Genomic DNA, 23,963 nt, shown 5'->3' on the forward strand with positions numbered 1-23,963 from the left:
TATTTCTTCATCTGAAAAAAATTATATAAATACACTATGGTTTCTAGTACGACCTTACTGCCACTAATATTTCTACAGTAAGGGCACTATATAGGGAATAGGGTACCATTTGAGACACAGGCCCTGAGACATCCTGTAGGCCCCATGCAGGCAGGCCTGTGTGGGGGAAGTCTGGCTACTGTAGCTGAATAAAGTGCTGAGTCACAACTTATCTCCTTGGACCTCACTTCCCCTCTGGCCCACAGTCAGATCCATCACTAACCCAACTGACTGTTTGGAGCTGAATGATGAGGGCTTAGCTGCAGCTATAGTATAGTTACTGTAGACGGTGAACCTACGAGCCGTTGTGGGGAACGTTTATCCTGGGTTGCACCCAGAGAAGCAGGAAGCTTAGCTGCTAATCTAGTGTACTGTGGTCTGTCACATACAGTATGGTAAAATACTGTTGATCTGTGGATAGTTTGTAGAGATGTATCAATAGGGGCCAGTAGTGTTAGTATTAACTGTGTCCATACACCCCCCTGAAGCTTAAATAAGGCTTCCCTAACAGGAGCCTCTATGGCAGCGATAAATAAATATGTTCTTCCTGTGTCCAATCAGTAGTGTGTGTCAACCATATGTGAGTGTCAGGGTGCTTTATCAGTGCAGGCCAGCTTGGACTTTTATACACTCTCATGCCTCTGAGTGATGAGTAGCAAACCTCCCCTGCTATGAACACATGCAACAGCTACGACCACATACTCCTGCTACGACCACACACAACATGGAAGGTAAGGCACCCTCTCCTGACCATAACAAGACCATAACACCTTTCACTATGACTGTAACTTAACTGTTTAATTAGGCTTTCTCCGTGTATGATATCACAAGCATGATAAATATGTGTACGCAACCAATCAAATTTGATTTGATTGGAGAATGGTCTCAGATGTCAGAAAAACCTGTCAAAGATACATTTTTCTTCCAGTGGTAGTTATAAAAAATGTCTGACAACTATGTTTCCTCTTTAGAAAACAACTACTATGGGGTATAACTGAATTGTTATTAAGATCAAAGGTTAGATATAATTTTCAAATCCTCATATACACTACATGACCAAAAGTATGTGGACACCTGCTCGTCAAACATCTCATTCCAAAATGATCTGCATTAATATGGAGTTGGTCCCCCTTCTATAACAGCCTCCACTCTTCTGGGAAGGCTTTCCACTAGATGTTGAAACATTGCTGCGGGGACTTGCTTCCATTCAGCCACAAGAGCATTAGTGAGGTCGGCACTAATGTTGGGTGACTAGGCCTGGCTTGCAGTTGGCATTCCAATTTTTTATTTTTTTTATTTTTTTATTTCACCTTTATTTAACCAGGGAGGCTAGTTGAGGACAAGTTCTCATTTACAACTGCGACCTGGCCAAGATAAAGCACAGCAGTTCGACACATACAACAACACAGAGTTACACATGGAATAAACAAACATACAGTCAATAATACAGTAGAAAAAGTCTATATACAGTGTGTGCAAATGAGGTGAGATAAGGGAGGTAAGGCAATAAGTAGGCCATGGTGACGAAGTAATTACAATATACCAATAAAACACTGGAGTGATTGATGTGCAGAAGATGAATGTGCAAGTAGAGATACTGGGGTGCAAAGGAGCAAAATAAATAAATAAATACAGTAAGGGGATGAGGTAGTTGGATGGGCTATTTACAAATGGGCTATGTACAGGTGCAGTGATCTGTGAGCTGCTCTGACAGCTGGTGCTTAAAGCTAGTGAGGGAGATATGAGTCTCCAGCTTCAGTGATTTTTGCAGTTCGTTCCAGTCATTGGCAGCAGAGAACTGGAAGGAAAGGCGACCAAAGGAGGAATTGGCTTTGGGGGTGACCAGTGAGATATACCTGCTGGACCGCGTGCTATGGGTGGGTACTGCTATGGTGACCAGTGAGCTGCGATAAGGCGGGGCTTTACCTAGCAAAGACTTGTAGATGACCTGGAGCCAGTGGGTTTGGTGACGAGTATGAAGCGAGGGCCAGCCAACAAGAGTGTACAGGTCGCAGTGGTGGGTAGTATATGGGGCTTTGGTGACAAAACGGATGGCACTGTGATAGACTGCATCCAATTTGTTGAGAAGAGTGTTGGAGGCTATTTTGTAAATGACATCCCCGAAGTCGAGGATCGGAAGGATGGTCAGTTTTACAAGGGTATGTTTGGCAGCATGAGTGAAGGATGCTTTGTTGCGAAATAGGAAGCTGATTCTAGATTTAATTTTGGATTGGAGATGTTTAATGTGAGTCTGGAAGGAGGGTTTACAGTCTAACCAGACACCTAGGTATTTGTAGTTGTCCACATATTCTAAGTCAGAACCGTCCAGAGTAGTGATGCTGGACGGGCAGGCAGGTGCGGGCAGCGATCGGTTGAAGAGCATGCATTTAGTTTTACTTGCATTTAAGAGCAGTTGGAGGCCACGGATGGAGAGTTGTACGGCATTGAAGCTCGTCTGGAGGTTAGTTAACACAGTGTCCAAAAAAAGGCCAGAAGTATACAGAATGGTGTCGTCTGTGGAGAGGTGGATCAGAGACTCACCAGCAGCAAGAGCGACATCATTGATGTATACAGAGAAGAAAGTCGGCCCGAGAATTGAACCCTGTGGCACCCCCATAGAGACTGCCAGAGGTCCGGACAACAGGCCCTCCGATTTGACACAGTGAACTCTATCAGAGAAGTAGGAGGTGAACCAGGCGAGGCAGTCATTTGAGAAACCAAGGCTGTTGAGTCTGCCGATAAGAATGTGGTGATTGACAGAGTCGAAAGCCTTGGCCAGGTCGATGAATACGGCTGCACAGTAATGTCTCTTATCGATGGCGGTTATGATATTGTTTAGGACCTTGAGCGTGGCTGAGGTGCACTCATGACCAGCTCTGAAAACAGATTGCATAGCGGAGAAGGTACGGTGGGATTCGAAATGGTGAGTAATCTGTTTGTTAACTTGGCTTTCGAAGACCTTATAAAGCCAGGGTAGGATAGATATAGGTCTGTAGCAGTTTGGGTCTAGAGTGTCTCCCCAATCATTGGGAATCTCAGACGATACGAAAGAGAGGTTGAACCGTAATAGGGGTTACAACAATTTCGGCAGATCATTTTAGAAAGAGAGGGTCCAGATTGTCTAGCCCGGCTGATTTGTAAGGGTCCAGATTTTGCAGCTCTTTCAGAACATCAGCTATCTGGATTTGGGTGAAGGAGATATGGGGGAGGCTTGGGCGAGTTGCTGTGGGGGGTGCAGGGCACTTGACCGGGTAGGGGTAGCCAGGTGGAAAGCATGGCCAGCCGTAGAAAAATGCTTATTGAAATTGTCAATTATAGTGGATTTATCGGTGGTGACAGTGTTTCCTAGTCTCAGTGTATTGGGCAGCTGGGAGGAGGTGCTCTTATTCTCCATGGACTTTACAGTGTCCCAGAACTTTTTTTGTTTGTGCTACAGGAAGCACATTTCTGTTTGAAAAAGCTAGCCTTAGCTTTCCTAACTGCCTGTGTATATTGGTTCCTAACTTCCCTGAAAAGTTGCATATCACGGGGGCTATTCGATGCTAATGCAGTACGCCACAGGATGTTTTTGTGCTGGTCAAGGGCAGTCAGGTCTGGAGTGAACCAAGGGATATATATGTTCCTGGATAAAAAAAAATGTAATGGGGCATGCTTATTTAAGATGGTGAGGAAGGCACTTTTAAAGAATAACCAGGCATCCTCTACTGACGGGATGAGGTCAATATCCTTCCAGGATACCCGGGCCAGGTCGATTAGAAAGGCCTGCTCGCTGAAGTGTTTTACGGAGCGTTTGACAGTGATGAGGGATGGTCGTTTGACTGCAAACCCATTACGGATGCAGGCAATGAAGCAGTGATCGCTGAGATCGTGGTTGGTTAGGATGGGCAAGTTGGTTAGGATGATATGTATGAGGGTGCCCGTGTTTACGGATTTGAGGTTGTACCAGGTAGGTTCATTGACAATTTGTGTGAGATTGAGGGCATGAAGCTTAGATTTTAGGATGGCCAGGGTGTTAAGCATGTCCCAGTTTAGGTCTGCTAGCAGCACGAGCTCTTAAGATAGATGGGGGGCAATCAATTCACATATGAAGTCCAGGGCACAGCTGGGGGCAGAGGGTGGTCTATCGCAAGCGGCAACGGTAAGAGACTTGTTTCTGGAAAGGTGGATTTTTAAAAGTAGAAGCTTGAATTGTTTGGGTACAGACCTGGATAGTAAGACAGAACTCTGCAGGCTATCTCTGCAGTAGATTGCAACTCCGCCGCCTTTGGCAGTTCTATCTTGTCAGAAAATGTTATAGTTAGGGATGGAAATTTAAGGGTTTTTGGTAGTCTTCCTAAGCCAGGATTCAGACACGGCTAAGACATACGGGTTGGCAGAGTGTGCTAAAGCAGTGAATAAAACAAACTTAGGGAGGAGGCTTCTAATGTTAACATGCATGAAACCAAGGCTTTTACGGTTACAGAAGTCAACAAATGAGAGCACCTGGGGAATAGGAGTGGAACTAGGCACTGCAGGTCCTGGATTAACCTCTACATCACCAGAGGAACAGAGGAGGAGTAGGATAAGGGTACGGCTAAAGGCTATAAGAACTTGTCGTCTAGGACGTTCCGGAACAGAGAGTAAAAGGAGCAGGTTTCTGGGCGCGATAGAATAGATTCAAGGCATGATGTACAGACAAAGGTATGGTAGGATGTAAGTACATTGGAGGTAAACCTAGGCATTGAGTGATGATGAGAGAGATATTGTCTCTAGACACATTTAAACCAGGTGATGTCACCGCATGTGTGGGAGGTGGAACTAAGTGGTTGGCTAAGGCATATTGAGCAGGGCTAGAGCCTCTACAGTGAAATAAGACAATAATCACTAACCAGAACAGCAATGGACAAGGCATATTGACATTAGGGAGAGGCATGCGTAGCCGAGTGATCATAGGGGTCCAGTGAGTAGATTAAGCTAGCTGGAGACAAGGCGATTCATAGCGCTAGCAGGCCGGGGATAGCAAGCTAGCAGAAGGGCCTTAGAGGGACATCGCGACGGAGGAAGTCTGTTATAGCCTCCTCGTGCGGTTACTTCGGTAGAGCCGTCGTGGTGTATTAGTAGGGTTTCATCCCTAACGTTTTCAATGGGGTTGAGGTCAGGGCTCTGTGCAGGCCAGTCAAGTTCTTCCACACCGATCTCGACACACCATTTCTGTATGGACCTCGCTTTGTGCACAGGGGCATTGTCATGCTGTAACAGGAAAGGGCCTTCCCCAAACTATTGCCACAAAGTTGGGAGCACAGAATCGTCTAGAATGTCATTGTATTGTGTAGCATTAATATTTGCCTTCACTGGAAATAAAGGGCCTAGCCCGAACCATGAAAAACAGCCCCAGACCATTATTCCTCCTCCACCAAACTTTACAGTTGGCACTATGCATTTGGACAGGTAGCTTCTCCTGGCACCCGCCAAACCCAGATTCATCCGTCGGACTGCCAGATCGTTTCCATTGCTCCAGAGTCCGATGGCAGCGAGCTTTACACCACTCCAGCATTGCATATATCAATAATAATAATATTGTTGCATGATTTCGCCTGGATCAGGAAAGTTGATATCTCGTTCGCTGACAGCATTCTCTGCACACCAGCGAGATCGAATTTCAAAAGTGAAACATTGTTTCTTGATGTCGGACAGGCAGACAGCAAGGTTTATACAAACCATCACTGTTGGAAATCAAATGCTAGCCTAGAAGCAAGAGGAAATCAAATGCTAGCCTAGAAGCAAGAGGAAATCAAATACTAGCCCAGAAGCAAGAGGAAATCAAATGCTAGCCCAGAAGCAAGAGGACATCAAATGCTAGCCTAGAAGCAAGAGGAATTAATGGGTTAATAAATGTCTTAGCGTTTATAACCTTGGGCGCGAGTCAGAGATAGAATGTTGGTCCAAATTGTTCGTTAGCTCAGGGCTTTGGAGTACAAGTGTGTGAATCCTTCAGTGGTGGAAAAAGTACCCAATCATCATAATTACTTAAGTACATTTAAAACCAAATACTTTTAGACTTTTAGACTTTTACTGGGTGACTTTCACTTTTACTCAAGTATCAAAAGTAAATGTAATTGCTAAAATATACTTAAGTATCAAAAGTAAAAGTATTAATGATTTCAAATTCCTTATATTAAGCAAACCAGAAAACACAATTTTTGTGTTTTATAAACTTACAGATAGCCAGGGGCACACTCCAACACTCAATACATAATTTACTAACAAAGCATTTGTGTTTAGTGAGTCCGCCAGATCAGAGGCAGTAGGGATGACCAGGGATGTTCTCTTGATAAGTGTGTGAATTGGACCATTTTCCTGCCCTGTTAAGCATTCAAAATGTAAGGAGCGCTTTTGGGTATCAGGGCAAATGTACACTGAATGGAGTAAAAAGTACATTTCTCTTAGGGAATGTATTGAAGTTAAAGTAAAAGTAGTCAAAAATATAAATAGTAAAGTAAAGTACAGATACCTCCAAAAACAACTTATGTGGTACTATAAAGTATTTTTACTTAAGTACTTTACACCACCGGAATCCTTAGCCCAGGGCTAACGCTTAGCCCAGGTTAACAAATGTTTGTGTGAATTCTGGCTAAGCTAGCCGGGTCATTCCTACAATGCGGTGCCTTTTGGACCTCATAACTCCAGGAAAAAAGGCACATATTTTTTGGGTGGTGCATTTTCCCAACAGGGTGGAACCTAACAGGCTGGACATTTGAAGCCCAAATTAGCCATAGCTCTGTGAGTGAACAACGAACAAAAGTGATATCAGTCACACATAAAAAAATCTTAAATAAAATAATAATAAATACAATAATCATAAAAAATAACATTTATCAGAGAGATTATAACTAGGACTATAAAATAATGAAGTAGTTTAAGGTTGAATTAGTTTAAGGCTTATATTTCTCGTGGAAGTTGATGAATAACACCCAGGAACATGGCAAAAACGCTTACACCCACTGAAAAAAAGTGTTCAAGATCCATATTTTTGTGTTCTTAAGGTAAAGGACACCTGACCTTATGTTTAAAGCATTTTGGAATCCACATTTAACACTAAATAAGAAGTGATATTTCCTGTGGACAGAAAAAGGTACCACAGTGTAAGAATGACCCCGTCCAGGGCCAGTCTAGCCTGGTGCTAAGAACAATGCAGTGTGAAAAGGCCTTTTGGGTTGCTATCTCCCTTGCTTGGAATGATACATATTCTATTTTAATGACTAATTTCACACTCACACTAAAATTATATCTGCATCCCTCACATGGCAGAGACATCCACAGACATGAGTTGGTATTGTTTCTCCTCCACCCTTCCAGTATGACATATGTCTCCCTACCTCTCTCTCTCTCCATCCTTTCACCCTCCCTCCCTCTCCAGAATTGGCAGTGATGATGAGGGGGTTCCTGCCATGTGTGACCCAACTCTTGGGTCTGCTCCTCCTCTTGCTGACCCCAGGGAGGGTTGAAGGGTCATCAGGCTGTCCCTTGTCCTGCTCCTGTCATGGTGGTCAGGTAGACTGCAGCAGCCGCACCCTCACCACCTCCTCTTTACCCTCCCACTTCCCTCCCGCCAGCATCGAGCTCCGTCTCCACGACAACCAGCTGACCACGCTCCCCAACGGCCTGCTGGACTCCCTTTCCTCCCTCCGCTCTGTCTCTCTCCATGGCAACCCCTGGGCGTGTGATTGCGGCGTGCTCTACCTGCGTTCCTGGCTGCTCAAACAGCCTGTCGACTACACGGGACACAACAATGTCACCTGCAGTTCCCCTCCTGGCCTGCGGGGAAGGCGGGTGGTCTACCTGGCTGAGGAGGAGGTTTTGGAGTCCTGTCACCACTGGTACTGTGACCTGGCACTGGCCTCCCAGGTCTTTCTGTTTGTGTTTGTGGCGATGCAGGTGGGGCTGCTGGGTGCCATGGTCGTATTCCTGAGGAGGTTTGAAAGACTGTCCCGTGAGGCTCGAAGGACCACAGAGGAGAGCTTCGCTGGGGGGGTAGGGGCTTATGAGTAATAGTGAGTATGAGCCCCTGAAGGCCAGCAGCATCTGAAGAGGGGAGGGAGGGGGCAGGTAGGCAAGGAGGGAGAAGAGGGAGAGGAAACAGCAAAAGGCAGAGTAGAGAGAGACCCTTAAAGGGGTCAAGCTGGTGAGCTTGAAAAGGGACTTGTTAGATTCACTGGAGACTGGAGATTCCAGAGAGACTCACAGGACAAGAAACATGGGCAAATCTAAGTGGTTATGCATTTATTTTCTGAGGATTCTTTCAATATGTTTCGTTGCTTGCATCACTCAATAAAGCTGTTAAAATAATACATCAAGCTTTGAATACATTGCAGATAGAGATAACATTTAATTTACAATAATACTGTATTGTGTTATCATTTTTTAAATGGGTGTATTTTTAAAGGTTTGGGATGTACATTACCAGTCAAAAGTTTAGACACACCTACTACTCAAGGGTTTTTCTTTATTTTTACTATTTTATACATTGTAGAATAATAGTGAAGACATCAAAACTATGAAATAACACATTTGGAATCATGTAGTAACCAAAAACGTGTTGAACAAATAAAAATGTATTTTATATTTGATATTCTTCAAAGTAGCCACCCTTTGCCTTAATGGCAGCTTTCTTCGCGTTTGGCATTATCTCAACCAGCTTCGGGTTAATTTATTCGACGGCCCGCCATTAAAGCTAGTTAAAAGAGTAACATTATGCTTTTTCAGCATGAATGGAGGATGCTTTATGTAGGACCCGGTCCACGGACGACACAGAGTTTGTACTGTCTTTGGTATTACTACTAGGCACATCAACCCTAGACGATAGTGCAGATCTGGCGTCCGCTATCGTCTGCCTAGGCTACTTTAGACCTAGGCTATTCAATACACTTCCACACAGAGCAGTTTAGCACACCATTATACACATGTGTCATATTAGCTATTGTACGTCTGTTTCATCGAATAAAAATGCGTTATTCACTGGAACGTTGAAAGATATTGTAACACATATATACATAACCATAGCGTTCTGAAAAAGAGGGCGGAACATTCATACCGATCATGTATCAGTGTCGGAACACAATGTGTGACGGACCCAGGCTTCAGGTTGTATACACGTGAGATCCTGGAAAAGTTTCAAGAGCGAGCTGGACGGCATTTTGTCTTTAACGTTTATGCGCCATACATTACCATCATTTCTACGTATTGACACGGTAAGTGTTGTATTGGCTAGCCAATGGAGTTCGCGTTTCACAATAATAGTTTTGCTAGCATTAGTAAAGTTAGCTACCGTAGCTGTTTAGGCTCTTCCTACCAGCGGCTACATTTGTTTTCAAAAAAGCTTAACAACGCATTAGTACCGACATATTTAAATGGGAACTTGTAGCACTCACCTCCCTGTCAATGCGATATTCTCTTTGTGCGATCCATAGAGCTCCTGTCTGTTACGTGCCGTAAGATGGGGCGGCTGAGGAAGAGGCACAACTGGAAGGGACGGGAGCAGAACGAGACACATCCACCTCCAGAGGCCAAGGAGCAGGGGAAGACTGTTGTAGTGGAACTCAAAGGTACAACACTCAAGCGCCTGTGGCCCAATGGCTCTCAAAATATGTAGGTACACACGAGGGTGGGGAAGGGGAGAGATACCTGGTAACTAAGTATGAACATTTTTGCACTCACTACTGTTAAAGTTGCTCTGGTTAAGAGCGTCTGCTACTAAAATGTAAAACTACTGTTCGTGAGGTTGGTGTTGTAATGGGTGTGATTCTTGTGTACTCATAATACTCTGTTCCATGTCCCACAGACGGGGCCAACCTAAAGGGGGTGGACGAGAGCAATGCCCTGGTCCTTCCAGCCACCAAAGCCAAGAAGAAGAGGGGCATTGAGAAGTCCCTTACTAAGAAACAGCCCCTTACCAAGAAACAGAGGAAACATCTACAAAAAGTCCTGGAGGTCAAAGAGAAGAAAGCCAAGGTAACATTCTCAATCTGCCATCTCTGAGTCAGACCAGACCAGTTTCAGTCAAGTATAATTATGAAGTGTGTCATTTGAAATAGTTCTGCACAAAAACATGAAACTACACTATTCATTATCTTCCTCCTTTGACTTCCAGAGAGTAGACATCCTGGCCAAACTGGCCGAAGTGCAGCTGCCTGACTCTGAGCTGAAGCTGCTCTACACCACCTCCAAATTGGGCACAGGAGACAAGCAGTACCAGACCAAACAGTAAGGCAGTGGGACTGTCAAGCCATTGTAGCAGCATTTGGTTTAGTGATGCTTTCCATAAGCTCAGGTTGACTGATGAACAATGATATTCAGTTGGAGTGATAGTGTCCTGGTCTACTGAAGGCTTGTGTGTCATCCTCTGTGGTGTTGTCTTTCTCAGGACTCCTGATGAGGTAGATGACGGAGCCTCAGGGCCCAGGATCAGCAGCCTGAGTGGAGCCAACAGGAAGAGGAAACGAAGAGCACGGGAGGAAGAGAAGGCAGAAGAGGAGAGTAGTGATTTGGACTCATCTGATGAAGAGATGGATGATGGAGGGATGGGGAATAGAAGGGTGGAGGCCACTAATGTCTCAGAATCTGAAGAGCCAGCCTCCTCCTGCCAGGAGAAAGAGGTGGAGATGAAAAAGGAAGAGAAAAAGGAGACGAGCGAGGAGTCAGGCCCAGCCCAGGCCTCCAGTAAAAAGCCATCCGAGCCAGCAATCTTCATCTCCGTGGACAGGCTGCCAGAGATGCAGGTGTGTGTTTCTTGTGTTGTGTGTTTGTTTCTCATGCACATTCTCTTTGTTTTTCTCAAGCCGTGAGCATTTGTCTTTATTTCTCCTGCTGTGTGTGCGCGCATTTGTTTGTCCTGCAATGTGTGTAGGAGGCCCGTCTGAGGCTGCCAGTGCTGGCTGAGGAGCAAGTGATCATGGAGGCGGTGAGAGAGAACAGTTTTGTGGTTCTGTGTGGAGAGACAGGAAGTGGTAAAACCACCCAGGTACCCCAGTTCTTGTACGAGGCTGGATATGCCAGGTAACACACACACCCTGCTCTTCTTTTTCTCTGCTTCACTCTCTTATTCACCACTTATCTTTTTTGTATGTTTATTTGAAGCCTTTTTTCACTCCACTAATACTATCATATCTCTGTTTACCCCTCTCCCTCCTGTTTCTCTCCAGTGGCACTGGAATCATTGGTGTGACAGAGCCTAGGAGGGTGGCAGCTGTCAGTATGTCCCACAGAGTGGCCAAAGAGATGAACATGTCTACACGGTACACACACACAATGGCTAGTGTTTGGATTTCGTTTCCATTTGTGTTTGGTTGTGTCTGCTGAGGCTCTGTATGTGTTTGGTTGTCTGTTGTTAGGGTGGTGTCGTACCAGATCCGTTATGAGGGGAATGTGACCTGTGACACCAAGATCAAGTTCATGACAGACGGAGTCCTGCTGAAGGAGATTCAGAAGGTAATCCTCCCACCCCCTCTCCTTATTCTCCATCCTTCCCTCTCCCTACCTATCTGCCCCCCCATGTTTTTCCATATTTATTGTATGACTCCATTCTCAGTCTATTTGCCTCAGTCACCCAAATGGCACCCTATTCCCTTTGTTGCACTACTTTTGACCAGAGCCCATAATGCGCTACTGTATAGGGAATGGGGTACCATTTGAGACGCAATCTAAGTTTCTGTCGCTCTCCGCTGTAGGACTTCCTGCTCCAGAGGTACAGTGTGATCATCATAGATGAGGCCCATGAGAGGAGTGTGTACACAGACATCCTGATTGGCCTGCTGTCACGCATCGTACCACTCAGAAACAAGGTCAGACAGACGGGGTTCATTTTTTTTGTTATTAAAAAAAGAACATCAACAAGTGACTGGGGGTTCCTGACACCTTGAGCCTGTTACTTAATATATGCACAACTTATGTAAAGATTTATAAACTATTTACTAAATAATGATTTATTAGCAGACTTCTCTACCCAACTTGCCGTTGTCCTTATTTTTCCCTACCCTGTTTCCTGTGTGTCCTACAGAAAGGCCTCCCCATGAAGCTGATAGTGATGTCAGCTACTCTGCGTGTGGAGGACTTCACAGAAAACAGGAAGCTGTTTCCTACTCCTCCTCCCGTCATCAAGGTGGAGGCCCGTCAGTTCCCTGTAAGCGTCCACTTTAACAAACGGACTCCTCTGGAGGACTACACTGGAGAGGTGTTCCACAAGACCTGTAAGATCCACCGCATGCTGCCCCCTGGGGGTATCCTGGTGTTCCTGACGGGCCAGGCTGAGGTCCACTCTGTCTGCAGGAGACTGAGGAGGGCCTTCCCTTTCAAGAGGGGCAACACAGCTACTGGTATGTTTTTTTTTAAATATTATTATTATTTATGAATTTTTTTTACACAGTCTTTACACAGTGTAAAATGTATGACTGTGTGTTCTGATAAGGTGAGGGAGAGGAGGCAGCAACAGACTCCTCAGATGAGATGAAGAAGTTTAAGAAAGCCAAACATAAGAGAACTGTGGTACGTACTACTTACCGTAATTTCCGGACTATTAAGCGCACCTGAATATAAGCCGCACCCACTGAATTAAAAAAATATATATTATTTTGAACATAAATAAGCCGCACATGTCTATAAGCCGCAGGTGCCTACCGGTTCATTGAAACAGGTTTTAACGAAACACGGCTTGTAACAAAAATAAATAAGCTTTAACAAAACACGGCTTGTAACAAAAATAAATAAGCTTTAACGAAACACGGCTTGTAACAAAAAATAAAAAATTAGCAGTAAGCTTTAGTTGTCTTTTTGCACTGAGTCAATTCCTCACGCTGCTGTTTCCAATGTCTTATCATCGACTCATTAAGACCAAGCTCCCGTGCAGCAGCTCTATTTCCTTTTCCAACAGCCAGATCAATCGCATCATATGCATTTCTCCGTGTCTTTGCCATGATGAGGGTGACGAAATGACTACCGTAATCAGAATGATGGGAAGTTTGAGAGCGCTCGATTTAATCTAAACAGTAAACAAAAAAGTTGTTTGACCGTAACCCATTCGGCAATTTCATTGGTCTAATGAAAGCTTCATGCCGCCAAAAAACTGAGCGGCAATATATGGAAAAATCCATATTAGCTGCGTCATTGTTTAAGCCGTGAGGTTCAAAGCCTGGGAAAAAAGTTGCGGCTTATAGTCCGGAATTTACGGTAGTTATTCTGTCACTGTGTTGAGAAGTGTGTGAGTGAATGTTTTAACGCTGTTTGTGTGTGGTTTCTGTGTGTGAGTAGTCCCTGCCCCGTATTGACCTGGATAACTACTCAGCGTTGCCGGTGGATGAGGGGGATGAGGATCGTCTGGCGGGGATAGATGATGAGGAGGGGTCCGACCTGGAACTAGGAGACGACGCTGCAGACACAGGTAAGAGAAAAGGACAGCTAGGTGTATGTGTTGCCATTCAGCTCTCAGGTGTGTATCCTTGATTCATATGTTCTCTTTCTCTCCTTGTCTGTAGAGGAGAAGGCGGACCCGTCCCTCCCTCTTTATGTCCTCCCCCTCTACTCTCTCCTGGCTCCAGAGCAGCAGGCCAAGGTAAAACGGGCCACTTGGCACAATAAATCTACACTAGATGAAGTGATATTGTTGCATTAATGCATGATCTGTGTCTTGTCTGTGCAAGCTTGCATGTGAGCTTGTCCTTGTGTGCATGCTTACTGTGCATGTACAGTTGAAGTTTATACACCTTAGCCAAATACATTTAAACTCAGTTTTTCACAATTCCTGACATTTTAATCCCTGTAAACATTCCCTGTTTTGGGTCAGTTAGGATCACCACTTTATTTTAAGAATGTGAAATGTCAGAATAATAGTAGAGAGAATGATTTACTTCAGCTTTTATTTATTCCATCACATTCCCAGTGGGTCAGAAGTTTACATACTCAATTAGTATTTGGTAGCATTGCCTTTAAAATGTTTAACTTGGGTCAAACGTTTAGGGTAGCCTTCCACAAGCTTCCCACAATAAGTTGGGTGAATTTTGTCCCATTCCTCCTGACAGAGCTGGTGTAACTAAGTCAGGTTTGTAGGCCTCCTTGCTCGCACATCCTTTTTCAGTTCCGCCCACAAATTTTCTATAGGATTGAGGTCGGGGCTTTGTGATGGCCACTCCAATACCTTGACTTTGTTGTCCTTAAGCCATTTTGGCACAACTTTGGAAGTATATTTGGGGTCATTGTCCATTTGGAAGACCCATTTGCGACCAAGCTTTAACTTCCTGACTGATATCTTGAGATGTTGCTTCAATATATCCACATAATTTTCCATCCACATAATTTCCCTTCCTCATGATGCCATCTATTTTGTGAAGTGAACCAGTCCCTCCTGCAGCAAAGCACCCCCACAACATGATGCTGCCACCCCCGTGCTTCACAGTTGGGATGGTGTTCTTCGGCTTGCAAGCCTCCCCATTTTTACGCCAAACATAACAACGGTCATTATGGCCAAACAGTTCTATTTTTGTTTCATCAGACCAGTGGACATTACTCCAAAAAATATGATCTATTTCCCCATGTGCAGTTGACAACTGTAGTCTGGCTTCTTTTATGGCGGTTTTAGAGCAGTGGCTTCTTCCTTGCTGAGCGGCCTTTCAGGTTATGTCGATATAGGACTCGTTTTACTGTGGATATAGATACTTTTGTACCTGTTTCCTCCAGCATCTTCACAAGGTCCTTTGCTGTTCTGGGATTGATTTGCACATTTCGCACCAAAGTACGTTCATCTTTAGGAGACAGAACGCGTCTCCTTCCTGAGCAGTATGACGGCTGTGTCGTTCCATGGTGCTTATACTTGCGTACTATTGTTTGTGCAGATGAACGTGGTACCCCCAGGCGTTTGGAAATTGCTCCCAACGATGAACCAGACTTGTGGAGGTCTACACTGTTTTTTTTATGAGGTCTTGGTTGATTTCTGTTGCTTTTTCCATGATGTCAAGCAAAGAGGCACTGAGTTTGAAGATAGGCCTTGAAATACATCCACAGGTGTCAATTAGCCTATCAGACGCTTCTAAAGCCATGACATCATTTTCTGGAATATTCCAAGCTGTTTAAAGGCACAGTCAACTTAGTGTATGTAAACTTCTGACCCACTGGAATTGTGATACAATGAATTATAAGTGAAATAATCTGTCTGTAAACAATTGTTGGAAAAATGACTTGTGTCATGCACAAAGTAGATGTCCTAACCGACTTGCCAAAACTATAGTTTGTTAACCTCTCTGGGATATGTGGGATGCTAGTGTCCCACCTCGACAACAGCCAGTGAAATTGCAGGGCGCCAAATTCAAAACAGAAATCACACAATTAAAATTCCTCAAACATACAAGTATTATACATCATTTTAAAGATAAACTTCTTGTTCATCCAGCCACAGTGTCTGATTTCAAAAGGCTTTATGGCAAAAGCATATCATACGATTATGTTAGGTTAGCGCCTAGTCACAAAAAAACATACAGCCATTTTCCAGCCAAAGAGAGGAGTCACAAAAAGCAGAAATAGAGAAACTTAATCACTAACCTTTGATCTTCATCAGATGGCACTCATAGGACTTCATGTTACGCAATACATGTATGTTTTGTTCGATAAAGTTCATATTTATATCAAATCTGTTTACATTGGCGCATAATGTTTTGCCTACAAAACATCCGGTGATTTTGCTGAGAGCCACATCAATTTACAGAAATACTCATCATAAACTTTGATAAAAGATACAAGTGTTATGCACAGAATTATAGAAACTTCTCCTTAATGCAACCACTGTCAGATTTCAAAAAAGCTTTACGGTGAAAGAACACCATGCGATAATCTGAGTACAGCGCTCAGCCACCAAAACAAGCCATACAGATACCCACCATGTTGTGGAGTCAACAAAAGTCAGAAATGGCGTTATAAATATTCACTTAACTTTTGATCTTCATCGGAATGCACTCCCAGGAATCCCAGTTCCACAATAAATGTTCGATAAAGTTCATCTTTATGTCCAAATACCTTTTTGTTTGCGTGTTTAGTTCACATATCCAAATGCACAAGGTGCATTTGTCCAGATGAAAAGTCAAAAAAGTTCCATTACAGTACGTAGAAACATGTCAAACGATGTATATAATCAATCTTTAGGATGTTTTTATCATAAACCTTCAATAATGTTTCAACCGGACAATTCCTTTGTCTTTAGAAAGGAAAGGGAACGGAGCTCGTGCTCATGACCGCGCACGATCAACAACTAAAGGCTTTCAGCTGAGGCACCTACTGGGACTGGTCTTATTTGCTCCCCTTTCACAATAGAAGCCTGAAACAACGTTCTAAAGGCTGTTGACATCTAGTGGAAGCCTTAGGAAGTGCAATCTGACCAAATTTACACTGTATATTGGATAGGCAATCACTTGAAAAATTACAAACCTCAGATTTCCCACTTCCTGGTTGGATTTTTCTCAGGTTTTCACCTGCCATATGAGTTCTGTTATACTCAGACATCATTCAAACAGTTTTACTAATAATATGCATACCATAGCTTCTGGGCCTGTGTAGCAGGCAGTTTACTCTGGGCATGCTTTTCATCCAGATGTGAAAAACTGCCCCCTATCCCAAAGAAGTTAACAAGAAATTTGTGGAGTGGTTGAAAAACAAGTTTTAATGTCTCCAACCAAAGTGTATGTAAACTTCCGACTTCAACTTCCGTTGTATATATGTGTGTTTCTAATCTTTGTGTTCAGGTGTTCCGGCCCCCTCCCCATGGTGCACGTCTGTGTGTTGTGGCTACCAACGTAGCAGAAACCTCTCTAACCATCCCGGGGATAAAGTATGTGGTCGACTGCGGTCGGGTCAAGAAGCGCTTCTACGACCGCGTCACGGGGGTCTCCTCCTTCAAGGTCTCCTGGACCTCACAGGCCTCAGCCAATCAGAGGGCAGGCCGGGCAGGCCGTACCGAACCTGGACACTGCTATAGGTCAGAACTGGGCTGTTTAATTGTTAAAGTAAATGCTTTCACACCCCATTTTTAACCTCAATCATTTCTAACTGGGATAAAATTGAATGTGCTATTGACTGTGTGTGCTAGGCTGTACTCATCAGCGGTGTTTGGAGACTTCAGTCTGTTCTCGGAGGCAGAGATCACCCGCAGGCCAGTTGAGGACCTGGTACTACAGATGAAGGACCTTAACATAGACAAGGTCAGAGAAATAACACATTGATTGATGCTGTAGAGGGAGAAAGTCTTCCTGTGAATTTAGTCAGACACTACCTATTTGGCTAATGGTGTGTTCCTGTGTGTTCAGGTGGTCAATTTCCCATTCCCTACAACTCCCTCAGCTGAGGCGCTGGTGGCAGCAGAACAGTTACTGGTTTCACTGGGAGCACTAGAGGAGCCGCCACGCACCGGGCGGTAAGCGGTTAAACCTGACTCACTCTACCTCACCCTTCACTCAACCTACCTCACTGCTCAAAAACTCACTTTTCAGCAGGTATATCTGAAGTCCCCTCTTCAGATCCTCTACCCCACTATCCCCTCCTGCAGCAAACCTACCCATCGATCAATCCATCTCTATCTGCTTTAGGGTTAAGGAGATGGAGCGAGCGCGTCTGAGCTGTCCCATCAGCCCCTTAGGCAGGGCAATGGCGTCGTTCCCCGTGTCACCGCGCTACGCTAAGATGCTGGCGCTAGGGAAGCAGCAGGACTGTCTGCCTTACGTCATCGCCGTGGTGGCCGCCATGACGGTCCGGGAGATCTTTGAGGATCTGGACAGGTGAGGGGCAGAGAGAGAGTACAGGAAATGTGTGTTTATGGGATTATTCTAAAATGCATAGACATTAGAATAGCGTGTGTTTCTGATCAGTGTTTTGGTTTCGTTACCTATTGTGAAATGCATATTTAAACAAGATCCTAATGTCTTTGCGTCTCTACATTCTCTCTCTCTCCACCGTCTCTATTGGTCCAGACCTGCTGGTAGTGAGGATGAGAGCTCCAAGCTGGCCCAGCGTCGAGCCCGGCTGGCCCAGATGAGGAGGCTGTGGGCTGGGCAGGGAGCCTCTCTACTGCTGGGGGACCTCATGGTCCTGCTGGGTAAGGCTGGAGTGTGAGCGTATGAGGGTGTGGTGGTGTTTTTCTTTGTCTGTGTGTTCTGTACACTACCGGTCAAAAGTTTTAGAACACCTACTCATTCAAGGGTTTTTCTTTATTTTTACTATTTTCTACATTGTCGAATAAAAGTGAAGACAACACTATGAAATAACACATATGGAATCATGTGGTAACCAAAAAAGTGTTAACCTCTATGGGCTAGGTGGGACGCTAGCGTGCCACCCGTGGTGCACTCCATCAACAGCAGGTGCATTTCAAGAGCGGCAAATTTGAATCCAAATAAATGTCAAAATTCAAATTTTTCAAAAATACAACTATTTTACACCATTTGAAAGATAAACATCTCCTTAATCTAACCACGTTTTACGATTTCAAAAAGGTTTTACGGCGAAAGCATAAATTTAGAGTATGTTAGGACAGTACATTTACAAGAGTTGTGTGTAATGTTTTGTCAAGTCAAAGACAGGGTCACCAAAACCATAAAACCAGCTAAAATGATGCACTAACCTTTTACAATCTCCATCAGATGACACTCCTAGGACATTATGTTAGACAATGCATGCATTTTTAGTTCTATCAAGTTCATATTTATATCCAAAAACAGCGTTTTACTATGGCATTGATGTTGAGGAAATCGTTTCCCTCCAATAACCGGCAGTCAAGTCAGCGTCACAAATTAAATAATTAAAATTAGAAAACATTGGTAAAATATTATATTGTCATTTAAAGAATTATAGATTTACATCTCTTGAACGCAATCAACTTGCCAGATTTAAAAATAACCTTACTGGGAAATCACACTTTGCAATAATCTGAGCACTGCGCCCAGAAAAATACGCGTTGCGATACAGACTAGACGTCATGTTGGGGAGATCTAAAATCGAAAATACTATGTAAATAATCCATTACCTTTGATTCTCTTCATCAGATGTCACTTCCAGGTATCACAGGTCCATAACGAATGTAGTTTTGTTCAAAAAAGCTCATCATTTATGTCCAAAAATCTCCGTCTTGTTAGCACATGATCCAAGCCAGCCGGACTTCTCGTCATGAACGAGGGGAAAAAATATATTTACGTTCGTTCAAACATGTCAAACGTTGTATAGCATAAATCATTAGGGCCTTTTTTAACCAGAACATGAATAATATTCAAGGTGGACGAATGCATACTCTTTTATAACGTATTGGAACGAGGGTACCCAACATGAACTCGCGCGCCAGGTGTCTAATGGGACATCATCGTTCCATGGCTCTTGTTCGGTCAGATCTCCCTCCAGAAGACTCAAAACACTTTGTAAAGGCTGGTGACATCTAGTGGAAGCAATAGGAAGTGCCAAAATATTCCTCAGCCCCTGTGTTTTTCAATGGGATAGGTTTAAAGTCAATACAACACATCAGGTATCCACTTCCTGTCAGAAAATGTCTCAGGGTTTTGCCTGCCAAATGAGTTCTGTTATACTCACAGACACCATTCAAACAGTTTTAGAAACTTTAGAGTGTTTTCTATCCATATATAATAAGTATATGCATATTCTAGTTACTGGGTAGGATTAGTAACCAGATTAAATCGGGTACATTTTTTTTTATCCAGACGTGCAAATGCTGCCCCCTAGCCCTAACAGGTTAAACAAATCAAAATATATATTTGAGATTCTTCAAATAGCCACCCTTTGCCTTGACAGCTTTACACACTGTTGGCATTCTCTCAACCAGCTTCATGAGGCAATCACCTGGAATACATTCAATTAGCAGGTGTGCCTTGTTAACCTGTTAGGGCTAGGGGGCAGCATTTGCACGTCTGGATAAAAAAAATGTACCCGATTTAATCACTTCCTGTATGGAATCTTCTCAGGTTTTGGCCTGCCATATGAGTTCTGTTATACTCAGACACCATTCAAACAGTTTTAGAAACTTTAGTGTTTTCTATCCAAATCTACTAATTATATGCATATTCTAGTTTCTGGGCAGGAGTAGTAACCAGATTAAATCGGGTCCGTTTTTTTTATCCGGCTGTGAAAATACTGCTCCCTATCCCAGGTTAACACATTTTTTTTGGGTTACTACATGATTCCATATGTTTTTTTTCCCCCCTAGTTTTGATGTCTTCGCTATTCTTCTTCATTGTAAAAAATAAAGAGAAGCCGTTGAATGAGTAGGTGTTCTAAAACTTTTGACCGGTAGTGTACTACATGTGTCTGTGTTAAAGTATGATGGGTTACCTCAGGTGCTGTGGGTGCGTGTGAGTTTGCTGGCTGCACTCTTAAATTCTGTGAGGAGAATGGACTGAGGTATAAAGCCATGCTGGAGATCAGACGACTTAGAGGACAGCTCACCAACGCAGGTACACACGCACTCAAAATCAAATCAAAGTTTATTTGTCATGTGCGCCGAATACAACAGGTGTAGATCTTACAGTGAAATGCTTACTTACAGGCCCTAACCAACAGTGCAATTCTTAAGTAAAAACTCTGTCCTTTCCTTCCATAGTGAACTCAGTGTGTCCAGAGGTGGGTGTGTTTGTGGACTGTAAGATGGCTCCACCTACTGAGAGCCAGGTGGTGTGTTTACGTCAGATAGTGCTGGCGGGACTGGGAGACCACCTCGCCAGACGGGTACAGCAAGAGGAACTACTAGACTCAAAATGGAGTAATGGATACAAGGTGAGTTCACCTATAACACTGATCGTGAGGAAAGTTTTTTTTGTTTTTATCTTTGTTTCTTAGTCCCATTTCTGATCCTGCTTGTTGATAGTGTTGTGTTAACCCTTTTCAGACCCCACTCCTGGACGAGCCAGTCTACATCCACCCCTCCTCAGCCCTGTTTAAAACGCTACCTCAGTTTGTGGTCTATCAGGAGGTCTTGGAGACCACCAAGATGTACATGAGAGGTAGGTGAAACACTTCCACTGATTATAGTACAGCTTAATGTCATCAGTATTCGGTTATGCCAACAGCTGTTAACTAGGGAGATTTGTCTCTCTCAGGTGTGTCAGCGGTAGAACCAGAGTGGGTTCCCCAGCTCCTCACCCAGTACTGCCATTTTGGATCTCCTCTGGAGACCCCGTCGCCATGGCTCTGTGCCTCTACAGGCAGGGTCAAATGTCACTGTACCAGCACCTTTTGTGAGTCTGCTCTACACCATGCCTGTCTTTGTCACGTTCAGTAATACAGTATCTCCATGGTCTGTGTGGGCTGTAACGTCTCTGATCTCTCTGGCTCTGTCTCAATTCATCTTTCCTCAATTCCCTGAATCCCCTCATCTCCTCAAAATGTATTGGAGAGGAAGGTCTGAGGAGAGGGACCTTGGACCTTCTCTAATACAGTAGAAAAGGAGAGAGGATGTGAAGAATCACAGAAACACTGATTGAGATTGAGCCTAACACTCTATTCCCCGTATCTCCCTCTAGTCCGATGTGGCTGGCAGCTTCCTGCTATAGAGATGGATTACCCAGATGGCCTGGAGCGATATAAACTGTTTGCCAGGTTCCTTCTGGAAGGACAGGTACTGAAAGCACTGGCTGCATCCCAAAGGCAACCCTTTAACCTATAAGTGTACTATATAGATGGAGTAAAACGGAGGTTGACTGCACTCACTTTTATTTGTGTGTTTCAGGTCTGCCCTAAATTGAAGCAGCACAGCAGTTATCTTCTCTCAAACCCTTCCATCATGATGAAGACCTGGGCAAAGTAAGCCAAGCGTTCCTTTCACTACACCACATAGGAGGGTCTGTCTGTGGTAATGCTTAATGTTGTTTTTCCTCTGTCAGACTCCAGCCTAGGACTGAGGCTCTGCTGGGAGCTTTGGTGTCAGAGAGAGTGGACTGCAGAGACGTACTGCTCTCATCCTGGAAGAACAACAACAAATGTACGTATTTGTGTCATTTCAATGAGACTGTCAAACGTGTCAAATTGTTTAACATGATGTTCTCTATTCTCGTAATTTTCTCCTTCCAGTCCTCTTGACTGCATACTGCCAGTGGATCCCTGAAGCTAAGCACCAAGATGTGGCCAAGAGCTGGCCTCCCATCTGACACAGAGGACACTGATACCAGCTTTGCTGCCTGCCAAACCAGCCATACCAACACAGTGCCATCAACACAACCCCATTACCCATACCAGGGAGCCAGTTATCCATACCTCAGCTGGCCACACAACACACAGGACCTTTTGGCTGTTCTGTACAGAACTGTTCAGGGGAAGGGCTAATCTTTCATTTGGACCATGTGTCCTTCTCTTGTTGTGCTTTGATACATTTTTAAGACTGCTTATTTGTGCTAGTATGAAACTGATGATTTGAATGAGATTCGATCAATCTTGGACAGAATGAAAATCCCCAAATCTTCTTGAAGATGAAGCCTTTTACCACGCAGTTGACGGCCAAAATAAATACGAAGGCTTACTTTTCTTCTTAATTTAATTTATTAGTGTGTTTCCTGAAGATTTCTTGCATAGTCTTACTATCATATTTATTTCCCTCGCTCTAGCGTTTAAACGATATAAGCTATGCATACGAAACTAACTTCGAGGTGCAGACCTCCCCAACTTAGATTGCTTGAGAAAATATTTTGGTTAGCATTAATACTTTAACTACAACAATATGTAAAATGATCTCCAATGTATTTCAATGGCAAAAAAATGGGCATAAACAAAGTATCTCTTTCACCGTTTTAAGGCTATAAACTCCAAACCAACGTTGAGATGTTCAGACTGACACTGCTTAGATTGCTTGTCAAAGGGTTTTTGATACTAATTAGGTCTCTATTCAGTCTGTATAGCTGAAGCGTTACTGATTGCGCGATTGAAATGAAAAGGTAATTTCCGTGAATGCAGTCTCTGCTAACGTGGTAACATTGCTTATAAATTTCAATCATGCTGTAACTTCTGCAATATGGATTGACTAGAGCGTATGTACTTTTAAACTACACCATTTTAAATTAACATGTTTGAATGAGAACCATTAAAAATAAAATGGTAGCTATTCAATATGGTCTTACGGAGCTGTGAGGGGAACGGCACCTCCGTACCTTCAGGCTCTGATCAGTCCCTACACCCAAACAAGGGCACTGCGTTCATCCACCTCTGGCCTGCTGGCCCCCCTACCTCTGAGGAAGCACAGTTCCCGCTCAGCCCAGTCAAAACTGTTCGCTGCCCTGGCACCCCAATGGTGGAACAAGCTCCCTCACGACGCCAGGACAGCGGAGTCAATCACCACCTTCCGTAGACACCTGCTCACCTTCGATGGCCACTGATACGTTGAAGAAGTGTGCTCTTTACAGATGAATCCCGGGTTCAACTGTACTGGGCAGATGGCAGGCAGTGTGTGTGGCGTTGTGGGCGAGCGGTTTGCTAATGATGTTGTGAACAATGCCCCGTGGTGGTGGGGTTATGGTATTTGGCATTTTATCGATGGCAATTTGAATGCACAGAGATACCGTGACAAGATCCTGAGGCCCATTGATGTGGGACAACATTCCACAGGCCACAATCAACTTCATGATCAACTCTATGCGAAGGTGACGTGTCTCTGCATGAGGCAAATGGTGGTCACACCAGATACTGACTGGTTTTCTGATCCACACCCCAACCTTTTTTGTAAGGTATCTGTGACCAACAGATGCATATCTGTATCCCCAGTCATGTGAAATCCATAGATTAGGGCCTAATGAATTTATTTCAATTAATGATTTCCTTATATGAACTGTTACTGTTGCACGTTGTGTTCATATTTATGTTCAGTGTATTTAAGCGACAAGTGGTCATTGTGCAAATGTATTTATGTTTTCGGTAAACATTGGAGAGCCAACATCTGT

General features: G+C 43.9%; 1 protein-coding gene and 1 pseudogene across 3 annotated transcripts; both read left to right on the forward strand.

Annotated features, from left to right (window-relative positions):
- The first annotated feature begins 529 nt into the window (after nt 1-529).
- On the forward strand, nt 530-8,366 carry LOC106580474 (platelet glycoprotein Ib beta chain-like; annotated as a pseudogene). The gene is made up of 2 exons (XR_006760910.1): nt 530-770; nt 7,436-8,366. The product of XR_006760910.1 is annotated as a platelet glycoprotein Ib beta chain-like (transcript).
- On the forward strand, nt 7,816-22,570 carry dhx37 (DEAH (Asp-Glu-Ala-His) box polypeptide 37). Of its 2 annotated transcripts, none has more exons than XM_014161496.2 (26): nt 7,816-8,069; nt 9,486-9,620; nt 9,857-10,026; nt 10,166-10,278; nt 10,439-10,793; nt 10,922-11,070; nt 11,217-11,309; nt 11,406-11,502; nt 11,742-11,855; nt 12,071-12,386; nt 12,479-12,555; nt 13,318-13,447; nt 13,542-13,618; nt 16,791-17,023; nt 17,135-17,246; nt 17,352-17,458; nt 17,631-17,819; nt 18,012-18,136; nt 20,379-20,495; nt 20,642-20,814; nt 20,927-21,041; nt 21,138-21,275; nt 21,561-21,655; nt 21,767-21,840; nt 21,921-22,018; nt 22,108-22,570. In XM_014161496.2, exons 1-26 carry the CDS (start codon nt 8,060-8,062, stop codon nt 22,182-22,184), a joined length of 3,489 nt encoding a protein of 1,162 aa, XP_014016971.2. In that variant the 5' UTR covers nt 7,816-8,059; the 3' UTR covers nt 22,185-22,570. The 2 variants fall into 2 exon arrangements, with proteins under 2 accessions (XP_014016971.2, XP_014016972.2); XM_014161497.2 differs by lacking the exon at nt 7,816-8,069 and adding an exon at nt 8,655-9,266.
- Nucleotides 22,571-23,963: the final 1,393 nt, after the last annotated feature.

Source organism: Salmo salar, chromosome ssa20 (genome assembly GCF_905237065.1).
Source record: "Salmo salar chromosome ssa20, Ssal_v3.1, whole genome shotgun sequence".
NCBI classification, from domain to species: domain Eukaryota; kingdom Metazoa; phylum Chordata; class Actinopteri; order Salmoniformes; family Salmonidae; genus Salmo; species Salmo salar.